Below are 16,776 nucleotides of genomic sequence, written 5' to 3' on the forward strand. Positions count from 1 at the left end.
AGCAGTCCCTATGCAGCCGCCCAGCGTTGCCCTCCCGCCAACCTCTAACCCCACAGCCCAGTCTCTCTGCCCAAATCCACTCACATCACACTCAAACCAGCCAGGCCCCAATCTGCTCCCTCTGGCTGTGGAGGTTACAGACACTCTGAGGGAGGGAGGGAGGGAGGGAGAGGGAGAGAGAGAGAGAGAGAGATGGTGAGATTAGTGCAGGATCACTACATTTGCTCCCTTGCCCTTTACCACTGATGACCCTGTCTCTCCCACCAGTCACCATGCCTTTTTTTACCAGAAGGAAATATTTAGAGAGTTATGTAACATATATAACAGGTTTTTGAGCTGAATGTTCTCCTCCCTCTCTCCTTCCTGCTGCCCCTCCCATCTTTCCTCCTTTCCCTGTCTATCTTCCTCCCTCCAGAACCCAGACCTAGAGGTAGATGAGAATGGGACATTAGACTTGAGTATGAAGCAGCGTCTGGGGGGTGGCGTAAGTGCGGTGCTCACCCCCCTGGAGCCCATGTCTCCCCAGCGCCAGGCTCTGATGCGTTACGGCATGGGGGATGACTGCTGGGACCTGCCGGTCGACTACGCCAAGATCAAATGCATCGACGAGGACAGCAAAGAGGTACTAAAATGTGAAGGATGATGATGCTAATGATGATCAGATGATGATGCCGATCACTCCTCTAACCTGTAACTCGGATTGTGGGATGAGGCTATCCTATCTTTCAATGACTTTCTGTCACATTAGCTTCACAGTACCTCAGTACTCAAATAACTTTTACACGGCAGCATTCAAATATCCTGCATATAAAACAAGCAGCTTGCATACTGTACATACATCTAACGTTACGATTCATAATGGCCTACATACAGAAGTCCCCCGCTGCATTTCAACAACACCCATCCATTTGGCAGTCCGTACAGTACCTACTGTGTTTCACATCTGTCCAACCCAAGCCATCTGTCTCCAAGGACTTTCTGTTGATTCCTTCTTGTGTAAGACTCCCATCTCATGTTGAGGTCATTTTTAACACCAGCCCAGATCTCAGGTTGAATGATTGGAAAGTCATATTAGGAGTTCTCAAGGAAAACAATTCATTCTTTGTATGTTCATTTCCATCAGCATCACCATACAGCAGACAGAGGTAGGCTGTGTCTCTCAGCTGTTTGCCAGAATTAATTATGCAAATAAATACTGGGAGGGAATCTAAATAGCTCTTCTCGTCAAAAGACTGCAGGGAATCAGTGTGTGTGGGGGTGTATTCGTGCGTGCGTGTGCATGTGAGCGTGCCTGCGTGTGTGCCCGTTTTTACGCTGTAGAGGACCTCGCAAAATGACCCAGCCTAGTGCTCTTCAATATGTGCTGGATATATTTGCCTGTCTTTAGGGGCATTACTGTACACAAAGGAAAATAGATGGTTTACATCAATAGTCTTGCCCCGCCTGGCTGCCTGCACTGTAGACAAAGCCAGCCTGCAGTCAGACTCTAGCGATCTAGGACTTCACCACAGTGCCATCTAGGGTATCTGTTAAGTACAGCATTAGAACGCTCAGCCAAACTCCTAACTCTGATTCCATTGTGTTCAGGTTAATAGGCATAGGGAAGCACAACATAGTGAAGCCTACTGGAGCACAACAAAGAATCTCTCTATCAGGTTTTCCTCATATAATCCTGTAAATGATCATGCAAATAGATAGCTCCAATCCTGTAATATGCAGCACTTCGTAAAAACTCCAGAGTTTCTCGTCTAAAGAGATAGTCCTGACGTTTCCAGTCTGTCGTGGTAAGAAGTCCTTTACTTCGTCAATCCTCAAAGAATGCTTTATATACACAACAGCATTTCCAGTCTCCTCATTCGGAGTCTCTTCTGTTGATTCGCAAACACTAAACAAATGGCTTAGGTGCTCCCAGGATCTCAACAGCGGTACTGTAAACGGCATTATTTCTACTTCCTGAGTGCTGCGTTCTCTCCACAGCCCAGATTGACGGTATGACAGAGCCTCCTCAGCCACCACCTTGGCAGCCCGCCAGACAGGCGCAGCCATTTGCATGCAAATTGAGAGAGCAGAGTGCCATTGTGTTTTAAAGAGACCTGCTTCTAAGGCTCTGAGAGTGCCAAGGCAGCTCTCTCTCTATTTCTGTGTGTGTGTGTGTGTGTGTGTGTGTGTGTGTGTGTGTGTGTGTGTGTGTGTGTGTGTGTGTGTGTGTGTGTGTGTGTGTGTGTGTGTGTGTGTGTGTGTGTGTGTGTGTGTGTGTGTGTGTGTGTGTGTGTGTGTGTGTGAGGCTGATAATCTGAAGGTCTGAGTAATACCTCTGGTCAAGGAAGTAGGCATTCTTCCTCGCCGAGCCAGTGACTGTGCCACCAACCGATTGGCGCTCTAAGTTGGTATTTGTTGGTGTCTGCACAATTCAAATCAAATCAAATGTTATTGGTCACATACACGTGTTTTGCAGATGTTATTGCGGGTGTAGCGAAATGCTTGTGTTTCTAGCTCCGACAGTGCAGTAATATCTAACAAATGATATCTATCAGTTGAAGTCGGACGTTTACATACACCATAGCCAAATACATTTAAACTCAGTTTTTCACAATTCCTGACATTTAATCCTAGTAAAAATCCCTGTCTTAGGTCAGTTAGGATCACCACTTTATGTTAAGAATGTGAAATTTAATTATGTGAATGTGAATTATAGTGGAGTGATTTATTTCAGCTTTTGTTTCTTTCATCACATTCCCAATGGGTCAGAAGTTTACATACACTCAACTAGTATTTGGTCGCATTGCCTTTAAATTGTTTAAATTCATTAAAAATCCTACAATGTGATTTTCTGGATGTTTTTCCCTCATTTTTACTGTCATAGTTGAAGTGTACCTATGATGAAAATTACAGGCCTCTCTCATCTTTTTAAGTGGGAGAACTTGCACAATTGGTGGCTGACTAAATACTTTTTTGCCCCAGCAAAAAAGCAGCATTGGACTAAGATAGTTGTGCCCCTCTTCTAGCCTGCTGGTGGCCCAGGGACGGCTTTAAACTGTAGCCTGATGGACCATGCTACCCATGCCCTCTGTCATCCACAGTGCAACTCCACAGATAGTTGGTCTGTCAGAGCTGTCAGTGTCAATCCATATTCCCCCTCCGTCCATGCCATCTTTCTGACTGTGTGTATCTCCCTTTGTCTCTCTTTGTCACTCTCTCTCTCCTCTTTTCTGTCTCTCTCTCTCTCTCTCTCTCTCTCTCTCTCTCGTCCCTCTCTCTTGTTCACCCTCTCGCCCCAATCTCTCTCATTCCCCCTCTCTTTCTCGCCCATCCCTCGCTCTCATCCACTCTTTCTCTCACCTAAATCCCCTTCATCATCTAGCCTGATGACCTGGACCCGTTCCGGGATCTGCTGGGGGAGCGAGGTTACTCTGGTGACGTCACCATGCACAGCCCCAAGCCCAAGTACGCCCAGTGCAAGGAGAGCAAGAAGGACCTGATAACGTAAGACTGACCTGGATGGGATATGTGTGTGCGTGTGTGTCACAGGAGGTTGGGGGCACCTTAATTATGGAGGGTGGGCTCATGGAAATGGCTGAAGCAGAATAAGTGGAATGTATCAAATACATCATTCCATTCGCTCCGTTCTGGACAGTATTATGAGCCGTCCTCCCCTCAGCAGCCTCCTGTGGAGTGTGTGCCACCACTCCACTCAGCTCCACTCCCCCTGCTGCCATCTGCTTTTCACCCCCTCCGTCTTTGCTTTCCCTTCTTTTTTGTCTCTGTTCTTTTCCTTAGCTTCAAAGGAACCACCCACCTCTTCTCCTTGGCATGCTACATTTGCAGTGCACATTTCTGCCAGCTTTTCATTTGATCCACAGCTCTTCAGCCAGTGTATTGATGGCTTCTTATGCTTCTCTTACGTTGATGATTTATTGTAATAAAACATCAGTACCTCTTCATGTTGCAGCTGCGCCCTTTTTGCAGACAGTGAAGCTAAACTGAAAACAATGAAAAACAAATCCGCCAACAAGAAAGACACAAACAAACCTCCTATGTCTTTATTTTATGTTCCTCTCGTCATGGTTTCATTGTGTCTATTTCTCTGGTGACAGATGCCCAACCCCTGGGTGTGACGGGAGAGGTCACGTGACTGACGATTACGTGTCACATAGAAGGTGTGACTTCATTTTCTCCTGGTGGAATAAGTCTCTTGGATTGATTGTTTTCAGCTTACCTCGACTATGCTGTCAGACTAATGCAGCCAGAATGCACATCTCTGGGTTGACCTTTTGAGTACGATTACAGTTAACCTTTTGAGTCCAAGTACAGTATCATCATGGTACACATAGGCCTACCAGATACCCAATAATTGTGTCAAGGAATCTAGCCAATGAACTTACAGAGCATGTAAACAAAGCTTTGTGTTCTACACAGGCTATCACTCAGAGAGTTAACACTTTTTAATTACTGACCCAAATTCCCCTCTGCACTCGCATCATGGCTTTCTTGCAATTCCAGTCTGTGTGTCAGTGTCTGTGTGTGTGTGTGTGTGTGTGTGTGTGTGTGTGTGTGTGTGTGTGTGTGTGTGTGTGTGTGTGTGTGTGTGTGTGTGTGTGTGTGTGTGTGTGTGTGTGTGTGTGTGTGTGTGTGTGTGTGTGTGCGTGTACAGTATGTACCCCATGTTGTACAGTATGTGTCTCTGTCATCATGTTTCAACGGTGGGTACTCTCTCTTGTTTGCCTCACTAACGTTGTCCTGGTATCTTTCAGTCTCTCTGGCTGTCCTTTAGCTGACAAAAGCATTCGAAGTATGATGGCCACCAACTCACAAGAGCTCAAGTAAGGCGTGAGATGTTTCAGTCTTATTTTTCTTTCCGCTTTGTTGGATATATTGTGAAAAAGGTAACATTTATCAAACAGGTTTAAGTACCTCAGACAAAGCTAATACACTCCACTGACTGTTACGGTGAAATACATTATAGATGTGGTACAGAATGCGTGTGTTTTTGAGTGTGTCCCTCAAGACCTGTTGATTATTGTAGGCCCTGATTCGCTGTGCTTTCTGTCCCAGGTGCCCGACACCGGGGTGCGATGGTTCTGGGCATAATACTGGCAACTACGCATCACACAGAAGGTAAATATATACACACACACACACCTGTAGTTCATCACACAGGCAGTAGATTGGACAAAGTTCTCTGCGTCTGTAATATCTGTCATTGACGTGGTTGCCTTTCCTCTGCAGTCTATCAGGGTGTCCTCGGGCCAGGAAGAGTGGGATCAAGATCACACACAGTAAAGAGGACAAGGAGGACCAGGAGCCCATCAGGTAGAGTTAGCCTGCCATGAATGAGACACAGTCTCCCAGTGTTTGAGTGTTCCCAAACACCTCTCAAAGACTTAGGGAACTACAGAGCTCACTCATTTTCTAGATGCCCTCAACCAATGACATTTGATGCCTTTAACCGACTCTTAGTGTTCTTTACACAACATTTTAACAGATTAGATTGAAACAGAGCTGAGCAACCCCCAGTCTACCATGGTTTTAGAAGGAGGGCTGTCCTGCAGAGGGATCTGCTGTGTTAGCATCACATAGAGATACAGAGACCACTAGCTGAGACAGAGAATGATCCGGATTCTACCTAAATCCTCCCATTGATTTCTCTGTGGTGCTGAGAGGAAACCAACGCCCTGGCCTGTCCGTGCGTCAGTCTGTCTGTCTCACACGGTCAGCCAAGCCCAAAGAGGCAGGGACGCTTTCCGAAACATCTATCTCAACTAAAACAGCCTAAAATGAGCACTGGCTGGTGGAGAAAAGTTATTGGACTTTCTGAAAGCATTTGGAACTGTGTTGCGGTTTGGACCAGTTTTTTTCTGCGTTATTTCAGGGAAGGGGAAGAGATTCTGACTGTTTCTAGAAATAGAATAAGCCTGATTGATAGATGAATAAAAACCAAGGGGAGTTGTAACCATAATCCATTGGGGGGAAATGATGTGCTGAAACATTTACAGCTTCACTGCATCTGATTAGCCATAGTGCTGACTGCTGATTTAACGTTGACTCACTTTAATCTGTGTCAGTGCGATAAACTGCCATAGGGACAGATTAGACCAGATTTAAGGTGTTTTTATTTCTATTTAAGTTGGAGTGATTATATATACTGTTGAAGTCAGAAGTTTACATACGCCTTAGCCAAATACATTTAAACTCAGTTTTTCCACAATTCCTGACATTTAATCCTAGTAAAAATTCCCTGTCTAAGGTCAGTTAGGATCACCAATTTATTTTTAGAATGTGGAATGTCAGAAAAATAGAAGAGAGAATGATTTATTCAGCTTTTATTTCTATCATCACATTCCCAGTGGGTCAGAAATTTACATACACTCAATTAGTATTTGGTAACATTGCCTTTAAACGTTTTGGGTAGCCTTGTACAAGCTTCCCACAATAAGTTGGGTGAATTTTGGCCCACTCCTCCTGACACAGCTTTTGATACTGAGTCAGGTTTGTAGTCCTCCTTGCTCGCACAAGCTTTTTCAGTTCTGCCCACAAATGTTCTATAGGATTGAGGTCAGGGCTTTGTGATGGCCACTCCAATGCCTTGACTTGGTTGTCCTTAAGCCATTTTGCCACAACTTTGGAAGTATGCTTGGTGTCATTGTCCTTTTGGAAGACCTATTTGCGACCAACCTTTAACTTCCTGAATGATGTCTTGAGATGTTGCTTCAATATATCCACATCATTGTCTTTGTTCATGCCATCTATTTTGTGAAGTGCACCAGTCCCTCCTGCAGCAAAGCACCCCCACAACATGATGCTGCCACCCCCGTGCTTCACTGTTGGGATGGTGTTCTTCAGCTTGTAAGCCGCCCCCTTTTTCCTCCAAACATAACGGTGGTTCTTATGGCCAAACAGTTCTAATTGTGTTTCATCAGACCAGAGGACATTTCTCCAAAAAGTATGATCTTTGTCCCCATGTGCAGTTGCAAACCACAGTCATTTTTTTTATGGCACCTTTGGAGCAGTGGCTTCTTCCTTGCTGAGCGGCCTTTCAGGTTATGTCGATATAAGACTCGTTTTACTGTGGATATTGTAAAGGGGTGCGTAACTGGTGGCAGGGAAGTCAGACGCAGGAGAGCAGAAATAGGTAGTAGCTGGAGCAGTTTAATCCAAAAACCAACAGCATAAAAATACAACAGAATATGGGTACAAAAACCCCCTACGCGCTCCAGTAAACCTGTGCACAAGCACTTACAACAAACAATTCCAAAGACATGGGGGGGAACAGACATGGGTTAAATACACAACAAATAATGAGGGAACTGGAAACCAGGTGTGTAGGAAAACAAGAGAAAACAAATGGAAAATTAAAAATGGATCGACGATGGCTAGAAGACCGGTGACGCCGAACGCCACCCGAACAAGGAGAGGAAACGACTTCGGTGGAAGTAGTGACAGATATTGATATTTTTTATATTTACCTGTTTCCTCCACCATCATCACAAGGTCCTTTGTTGTTGTTCTGGGATTGATTTGCACTTTTCGCAGGAAAGTATGTTCATCTCTAGGAGACAGAACGCATCTCCTTCCTGAGCGGTATGACGGCTGCTTGGTCCCATGGTGTTTATACTTGCATACTATTGTTTGTACAGATTAATGTGGTACCTTCAGGCGTTTTGGAAATTTCTTCCAAGGATGAACTAGACTTGTGGAGGTCTCCAATTTGTTTTCTGAGGTCTTGGCTGATTTCTTTTGATTTTCCCATGATGTCAAGCAAAGAGCCACTGAGTTTGAAGGTAGGCCTTGAAATATATCCACAGGTACACCTCCAATTGACTGAATTGATGTCAATTAGCCTATCAGAAGCTTCTAAAGCCATGACATAATATTCTGGAATTTTCCAAGCTGTTTAAAGGCACAGTCAACTTAGTGTATGTAAACTTCTGACCCACTGGAATTGTGATACAGTGAATTATAAGTGAAATAATATGTCTGTAAACAATTGTTGGAAAGATTACTTGTGTCATGCACAAAGTAGATGTCCTAACCGACTTGCCAAAACTATAGTTTGTTAACAAGACATTTGTGGAGTGGTTGAAAAAAGAGTTAAATTGATTCCAATATAAGTGTATGTAAACTTCCGATTTCAACTGTATGTATTATCCCATTATGCATACTGGTACTCGAAGCAAACTGCATTCTATTCTGTAATGATATTTCAATAAATTTAGGCACCCATGAAACTACATGTGTCCAACTTTACATTACATAGACCATATGGCATTGCAATAACTATGTAATTACACAATTCTTCCTGACAATTTATCTTGATCAGGAAAAACTCTAGGCTCTTGTCAGAAAGAAACTCTAGTCCCTGGTTATTAGAATAACCACAGCATCCCTCTGCCATCAACAGGTGTCCGGTCCCGGGCTGTGATGGTCAGGGTCACGTGACGGGGAAGTACGCGTCTCACCGCAGTGCGTCGGGCTGCCCCCTAGCTGCCAAGCGGCAGAAGGACGGCTACATGAACGGCTCCCAGTTCACATGGAAGGCTGGGAAGACAGACGGAATGTCCTGTCCCACCCCAGGCTGTGACGGCTCAGGCCACGTCAGTGGGAGCTTCCTCACGCACCGGAGGTGGGTTTGGGTCCTGAATCAATATTCCATAATGCATCCTCTCTTCTTTCCCTTCCCTGATGTATTCACTGTTCTGACATTACAGGCTTTGTGAAAGCTATGTCGTGGAGACAATGCTTTCACCTATCCAGTCAGGTTGTGCATGTGTGTCTAAATAAAATATGTACTATTTGTGTGTAACTATTTTCTCATCTGTTCCTATAGTTTGTCAGGCTGTCCGCGTGCAACGTCTGCCATGAAAAAAGCCAGACTGTCTGGACTGTCTGAAATGCTAACGATAAAACAGCGCACCAGCAATGGTAATGACCGTCATACACACAATGGAGCCAATCAGGAGAGTGTATGTGTAATGAGCTTCTGAGTGGAATCCCAATCTAATATAAAGAGCCAATCAGGAATGTGTATGCGTAATAAACTCCAAAATCTAATCCCAATCTGAAACAAAGTGTCCAGGATTGTCATACAGCAATCACAGAAATCCATACAGCCTATGAGCTAGCAAGCACGCCTGTGACAATTAGGCTATTCATAGATGCGGTAAAGGAGTCAATGGAACACTGATGTTCAATGACCAGATTGGCGCACATTCAACAAATCTGTTCTCGCAAAGTGGATATTAGTCAAATCCGTCATTATTTATGTAGTGTAACAGGCCCACAAATTAGCTGCATTACATGTAGAAGTGGTCCCCTTTCAGGTTTAGAAGAAGTGACTGCTAAATGCTAACTCCCCTTTGTATAAGCTGGTTAGCATAGCTAGCATACAGAAATCATTGATTGTTGTCGAAGTTGTTTTTAACTGTAATGCAGTTGATTGGTTGATATCCATACAAGCATTATATTTTTACCACAACATATTGTGAAATACACATATAAACAATAGCCTAAATGTAGACACATTTTGCTGGTGGGCAATGAAGGTCACTTGAGATCTTTCCCCCACGGCCCTTTCCCTAACGCGTTTCCATGGCAATTCCATTGTTTTTGTCGAGTTCAACTTCTTTACCAAAGATTTTTATAACTAAACCTCATTGTTCTATCTGTGTCTTTACAACATCTAAGGGTTGCACCTCCGCCATGTCGTTGCCATTGTTGTCAATGTTCTACAGACGCTGCAGACATATTAATGCCCAAAAGCAGAAATGGGGTTAATGACTGTTTTGTCTAAAATAGATGACATTGCTAAAGTAGGCAACTATTTAGTTGGAAACAACTTTGCAATCAACATCATGTCATCAAATTTATTTTAGACAGATGGCAATGTTGTCATTAGCTAGCAAAGTTAGTCAAAAATAGCTAGAAATGCTAACGTTAGCTAGCTAAAAATCCAGTGGTCTCCTCTCAATCTAAGCTACGTAGCTAATGTTATAATGCATCTAATCTAAATTAATCTGGCAACATAAAAATGATGGCAAAATGATATCCTACTAATTATTTGCCATCTTTAGAAATGTATTGTAACGGTTCTCTTGTGAAGGAGAGTCAGACCAAAATGAACAGAACATTCTTTTCTGACTCAAATAAGATTCCCTCAAGGTTGCTCTGATGTCCAAAAGATTTCAAAATTCCGTGATGCTGTATGTAACTTTTAAGTTGCATGTATTTGAAACTATCTACGTTGATCAGTGCAAAATTACTCTTTAATTCTGTCGTGGAAATAAATGTATTTCCTTTTACCTAGATATTTACGGTTTCTGTGCCTTTAGTTTTCCACGTGGGCCATTTTATCGATGAATTCTGAAAAGCTATCTAAGGATTATTCTATAAGGTTGTGTGTCATTCTCTATTTCCAAGCCACTGTAATGCACTTGGAGTAGAATGGAGCAGAATGCTCAGTCGGGCATCAGTCTTCAAATGAATGTTCAAAACAATATTGTGACGGAATGTGCAACCCTCTGCCTCTATCACACTCTCATTCACTCACCACACTGACAGATTATTTGAAGTATTTTGTTGGGCTTGGAGTGGGTGGCAGTTATCTAATAATTGTTCACTGTATTATCTTTTGAAGGAATCGAGAATGAGGAAGAGATTAAACAGCTGGATGAAGAAATCAAAGATTTAAGTGAATCTAATTCACAAGTGGAGGCAGATATGATCAAACTTAGAACACAGGTAGGTCAGTACTAGTACCACGTCATTTGTTGACTTGAATATTTGACTCATTTCATGCTTACCGTTCAGTCTCTACCCATTGTGGCACACCATTCTGCTATCGTCAGTGCTCCTAGACTCTAAGTGTGTATTTCTAGCACAGCGTACACCTAAATGAATCTACCCCCTGCTAAAGCACTCACAAGAAAAGGGACTCCAGTTTTGGAAAAATCTGTCCAATCGTCATACATGATCTACCATCAGTGAGACACATCCTAGCATATCTCACATCTGGGAGAATGCGGTTTAACAAAGTGGGGCATTCCTAATTATAAAGCACTTTTCCTCTGGGGCCCCCTGCGTGCCAAACATTGAAAAATAGAGAGAGCATAATCACTCCCAGCCAATAAAGAGGAACACCCAGTCCACAAAAACATCCTACAGCTCCATTAGAAAGAGAACAGGGGCAGCAGCTTCACAGCCAGTATAATAGGATTTCTATACAACTATGTGTGTATGTGATCTGCAGAAGCTAAAATTCAATATCAAGAATGTATCAAACACTCCTTTCAAATCCAGGAGGGAAGGAACGGTAAGAGCTTCACATTATGTTCAAATACAGTTTGCCTTTTTGATAATGCATGCAAGTTTGATCTCACTTTGGAAATACAGGCTGTATTCTAACCTGTAGTAGACTTTTGGACCTCAAACATTTGAGCACAACAGTGCATTGGAGGCACATCCCTCTGAGCAAAAAGTGGTTGAATCAACATTGTTTTCACATCATAAAAATAAAAAAAATCTACTTGATGACGTTGGATCAACATGGAAAAGTGATTGGATTTGCAAAAAGTCACCAATGTAAGGAAGTTGTGTATATTTATTTTCACAACTTTTGAACTTAAACCAATGACAAAGTAAAAAGTTTGGTTGATTTCATGTTGAATTTACATTAGTTGACAACACAACTAAATGTAAATCAAAACTAGACGTTGAAATGACGTCTGTGCTCAGTGGGACGGCATATTTGTGCTAAAATTGAGTTTGAAGCATGTGTTGGAATATACCCCACAGAATTTGAAGCACATCTGTGTGATTGTCAGTGTGTTGAATTGCATCTGTCCATGCTTGCCCATTGCTCTTCACATATGTTGCTCTGTTGCGGTTACATCCATCTCTCCATGTGATGATGCCATAGACATGGCTGCACGCCAGCCAATCAGCCGTGAGTTGTGGCGTGTCTGAGGTGTGCCGCTGCCCGTGGTATGTGAACTGCACCCTGTGTGCTCCGCTGTAACAACCACAGGTAAAAACCACCACCTTTACCGTAACCCTCTTCTTCTCTCACACTCCCTCCCTTCCCTAGATTACCACAATGGAGTCTAATCTGAAGTCAGTAGAGGAAGAAAACAAGGTGATTGAACAGCAAAATGAATCTCTCCTGCATGAGCTGGCAGGTCTCAGCCAGACACTGATTAACAGTTTAGCTAATATCCAGCTCCCTCACATGGTAAGGGAACACCAAGAACAACAACCGGGCGAGTTCCTATAAGCAAACATACTGTAGCATATGAATCGATTCATTTATATACTCATCTATGTACAGTATTTCTCTATTCATTATTTGCATTTCTGTGAAGCCCTTAAGGACCCAGTTTGTCCATGCTGAGTTGAGCTGGAGCTTAAAGCCTAGATTAATGGGAAATAGGTTGTTGCTAATTTTAGCCAAACTGAAATGGGGAGGTTTTACAGCGCCTTCGGAAGGTATTCAGACCCGTTGCCTTTTTACACATTTTGTTAGGTTACAGCATTATTCTAAAATTTCCTCAGCAATCTACACACAATACCCAATAATGACAAAGCTAAAATTACTTTTTAGAAAATGTTGCTAATTAAAAACAAAAAACAGAAATACCTTATTTTCATAAGTATTCAGACCCTTTTCTATAGGACTCGAAATTGAGCTCAGGTGCATTCTGTTTCCATTGGTCATCCTTGAGATGTTTCTACAACTTGATTGGAGATGATTTGGAAAGGCACACGCGTGTCTATATAAGATCCCACAGTTGACAGTGCACATCAGAGCAAAAACCAAGCCATGAGGTCGAAGGAATTGTCTGTAGACCTCCGAGACTGTATTGTGTTGAGGCACAGATCTGGGGAAGGGTACCAAAATATTTATGCAACACAGTGGCCTCTATCATTCTTATATGGAAGAAGGTTGGAACCACCAAGACTCTTCCTAGAGCTGGCTGCCCAGCCAAACTGAGCAATCGGGGGAGAAAGGCCTTGCTCAGGGAGGTGACCAAGAACCCAATGGTCACTCTGACAGAGCTCTACAGTCCCACTTTGGAGATGGGGGAACACTCCAGAAGGACAACCATCTCGGCATCGCTCCACCAATCAGACCTTTATGGTAGAGTAGCCAGTCCGCTTTGAGTTTGCCAAAAGGCACCTAAAGGACTCTCAGACCATAAGAAACAAGATTCTCTGTTCTGATGAAACCAAGATTGAACTGTTTGGCCTGAATGCCACGTCTGGAGGAAACCTGGCACCATCCCTACGGTGAAGCATGGTGGTGGCAGCATCATGCTGTGGGGATGTTTTTCAGTGGCAGGGACTGGGGGAATAGTCAGGATCGAGGCAAAGATGAACAGAGCAATGTACAGAGAGATCCTTGATGAAACCTGCTTCAGAGTGCTCAGGACCTCCGACTGGGGTAAAGGTTCACCTTCCAACAGGACAACAACCCTAAGCACACAGCCAAGACAACGCAGGAGTGGCTTTGGGACAAGTCTCTGAATGTCCTTGAGTGGCCCAGTCAGAGCCCGGACTAGAACCCGATCGAACATCTCTGAAGAGACCTGAAAATAGCTGTGCAGCATCGCTCTCTATCCAATCTGACAGAATTTGAGAGGATCTGCAGAGAAGAATGGGAGAAACTCTCCAAATAAAGGTGTGCCAAGCGTGTAGCTTCATTCCCAAGAAGACTTGAGGCTGTAATCGCTGCCAAAGGTGCTTCAACAAAGTACTGAGTAAAGGATCTGAATACTTATGTAAATGTGATATTTCAGTCTAAAAACAAGTTCTTGCTTTGTCATTATGGGTGTAGATTGGTGAGAGAAAAAAAACGATGTAATCAATTTTAAAATAAGACTGTAACCTAACAAAATGTGGAAAAAGTCAAGTGGTCTGAATACTTTCCGAAGGCACTGTATATGAGGCTTGTGTTATGAATTAGGGGTCCATTTCTACATGCAGAGACTTACAATGGTGACCAAACAACAGCCTGCTAATAATGTTTTCTGATATCCAACATATAGACAGATTGATAAGGCAGTCTTAAACAAAAATGTTTATCAAATATTGCTATCTTCTGTACCTGCCTGTTCTCAGTGCAATGGAAACTTAGTCTCCGCCATTTTGACTCTGTCTGTAGCTACAGGCTATATTATGTTTGCAAATTCAACAAACTAACTTGTTGATCTATCATGGATTTTCATAGTACAGTACATGTGATGCTATAATTGCAGGTCTGTTTTTACTGTAGGGCTAAAAGTATTTTAGGGCATGCCAAAAACAGCCTTTCTCCATAAGAATCCATAAATAAAAATCCCTATAGTCTTTAGAAAAAGAAGGACAAAATAGCACTGGTCCAAAAACTATGACTGATGCCCGTGTTATTCACAAATGGCCATTTTGACATTTTCTTACAAGCCATAATGCTGCCATTTATCATACTTATTTATTTTTTTTAAACGATATCTCTTCATCTAAAAATGTGTAACCTTTGTGTATGAACACAATGAGATATCATTCCAGATGCTCTGATCATTCTGACTTTGTTGTGAGCTGGATTCAGTTGCAGGCCCAGTTCGCTACCACACATGTATTCTTGTACTGTATGCTTTGCTTTGTCTTGCCTTTACTTCCTTCAAAGTTACATTTAGTTAGATGTGCTGTTGGTACTGCAGCTACAATGCTACCGTCTAGTGATTGTTTGAGAGAGTACCAGTAACTAGGCACCAACTAACAGTAACTAACCTTCCCCCCCATAGAAACCGCTTGCATACAAAGAGGCTCCCATTAGAAATAACAGCTGCTTACAGATGCATCAGATAGTAAGACAATCATTCGTCATATTCTTACTCTAACACTGCTTTTCGTTCTGTTAATCCTGCTCTTTATTTCCTCATCTGGACACTAGAATATGCTACTCGTGTCAGTGCCACCCTAATAGTCAGTAGAGTTAGTCATCTGTCTGGTTCAGAATCTCTCCCATGCATGTCCTCCTATTGTCTTTCCCATGTCCATCTGTTTTTTATTCGGGGTGACCTTGTCTTTTTTCCAGTCATCTTACATCTCTTGATGCGATAAAAAAAAAAAAATCCTGAATCACTTCCATTCCTGAATTTCCCTTTTTTCCAAATGTTCTAACCGCAATGATCATCTATTTGAATGGAAAAAGCTTGATTTATCTAAATGAAAGTGCCCTTGTTGGTTGCAAAGTGCATGTACATACAATGCGTATAGACACTGCAGCATGACCCTATTTTCCCAACGTGGACATCGCTGCATGACATCTTACTCTGTGTGGATCATCTTTGTGTAAAACCACCACCTCTCAGCCTTTAACCTGTTGCAAGACACCTTATTTCGATGACTATCACTTTTAGAGCATTTAGCATTTAAATATGAAAAGGCCTAGTTCAGAGAATAGTTTGTTTCAAGTGGTTTTATCTGTGGTAAAACATGTTGGTTAAAAAACTGTTTGTAAGGCTAAGCTCCTCAAAGGATGACTTTAGTTTTTGTTTTAGGCCTGTCTTCTGTTCTCTCTTTTTCACTTCTTTTTCTTATGATCTCACCTAATTCTGGTGTTGTTGAAATGTTTCACAGGAGCCGATCAGCGATCAGAACTTTGATGCTTACGTGACCACGCTAACAGACATGTACACCAACCAGGAGCAGTACCAGAGCCCTGAGAACAAAGCCCTGCTGGAAAACATCAAACAAGCGGTGCAAGGAATCCAAGTGTAGCCCAGCCCGCTAGCCCAGCAAACGCCAGAGCTTCTTCTCAAAGAGGAGTGAAGGAAAACAACATCCACAGGAAAGAACTAGAAGTGACATGATAGGATGACGCCTCATGGTTTGCTGCTGTAACTTATCATACAGTGTTAAATACAGATTTTTGATCTTCAAAAAAAAAAAGAAATGTTATGCTTAGAAAACTTCATAATAATTTTTCTTTTTTTGTCTTGCTTTGATGAAAAAAAAAAGTAAGTGGCAGAATAGTTTTTGAAGACATTCACATTTTGTACGTTTTCATACTGTATGAGCTGAAATAGTGTGATGTAATGTTTCTAGCTGCTCGTGTATGCACATTTTTTGTGTATATTTCTGGACAGTAAAGCTGATTAACATAGGACTTTAGTTATTTTTAATGCTTGATGATGAAGATTTTAGATGAAAAAGCTGCTCTGGACAGTGAAAACAAAACAAAAATCAAGAGGGAACTGCAAGGAGGTAGCTACTTTCCAATGATCTTTTCCTCAATGGATGATTTTGGAATTCTAAAGATTTTTTTTCTTCTTCTTGTGGGCAGATTGTTGAATAGCAAGACTTGGTTGCAAAGTACTTTTTTTGAAACCTTTTTTCAAGGTTGGTAGCTGTAGGTGGGGGCATTTTTAATAGGTGTTGGAAATGAGTATGGAAAGAAACTGACTTGATGTTTGTATGAATGTTATAGTTTTATTGTAAACATCATGACACGGAAACCCAATGGTGGAAATCCCATTGTCTTGAAAAGGACTATTCACTCTTGATCTTTTGTGTTGGTAGATACCCATTGTCATTCAATCAGCAACAATGTGATGTATAACGGAAATAGAGTATCAAGGCATCATTCTAGCATTTAGTATTAGTTCTGGTTCAAATGTCAAAACTTATGTTGCTAGAATCGGGCAATGTCTCAGCAATGTATCTCTAAATCATGTGTTTATAATAGATATGGGATGCAAAAACAATTGGGGGGGGTATATGCAATTACCTGTTTATAAACATAGG

The 16,776-nt window shown here is 42.3% G+C and overlaps 1 protein-coding gene across 5 annotated transcripts in view; it reads left to right on the plus strand.

Moving 5' to 3' along the window:
- The window catches only part of LOC112256542 (myelin transcription factor 1-like protein), a 149,675-nt gene extending 132,899 nt beyond the window's left edge, over positions 1–16,776 (plus strand). For 2 of the 5 annotated variants that reach the window (XM_042325473.1, XM_042325472.1), the window contains exons 13-23: positions 416–622; positions 3,362–3,483; positions 4,752–4,820; positions 5,053–5,115; positions 5,227–5,310; positions 8,399–8,620; positions 8,825–8,919; positions 10,631–10,734; positions 12,080–12,127; positions 14,772–14,834; positions 15,610–16,776. In XM_042325473.1, coding sequence (XP_042181407.1) covers positions 416–622; positions 3,362–3,483; positions 4,752–4,820; positions 5,053–5,115; positions 5,227–5,310; positions 8,399–8,620; positions 8,825–8,919; positions 10,631–10,734; positions 12,080–12,127; positions 14,772–14,834; positions 15,610–15,750 — 1,218 coding nt within the window. In that variant the 3' untranslated portion in view covers positions 15,751–16,776. Of the gene's footprint in view, positions 1–415; positions 623–3,361; positions 3,484–4,751; positions 4,821–5,052; positions 5,116–5,226; positions 5,311–8,398; positions 8,621–8,824; positions 8,920–10,630; positions 10,735–11,911; positions 12,020–12,079; positions 12,128–14,771; positions 14,835–15,609 lie in introns of all 5 variants that reach the window. The other 3 variants (XM_042325474.1, XM_042325476.1, XM_042325475.1) reach the window with 3 other exon arrangements.

The sequence above is a fragment of the Oncorhynchus tshawytscha genome, linkage group LG08 (genome assembly GCF_018296145.1).
Source record: "Oncorhynchus tshawytscha isolate Ot180627B linkage group LG08, Otsh_v2.0, whole genome shotgun sequence".
Classification (NCBI taxonomy): domain Eukaryota; kingdom Metazoa; phylum Chordata; class Actinopteri; order Salmoniformes; family Salmonidae; genus Oncorhynchus; species Oncorhynchus tshawytscha.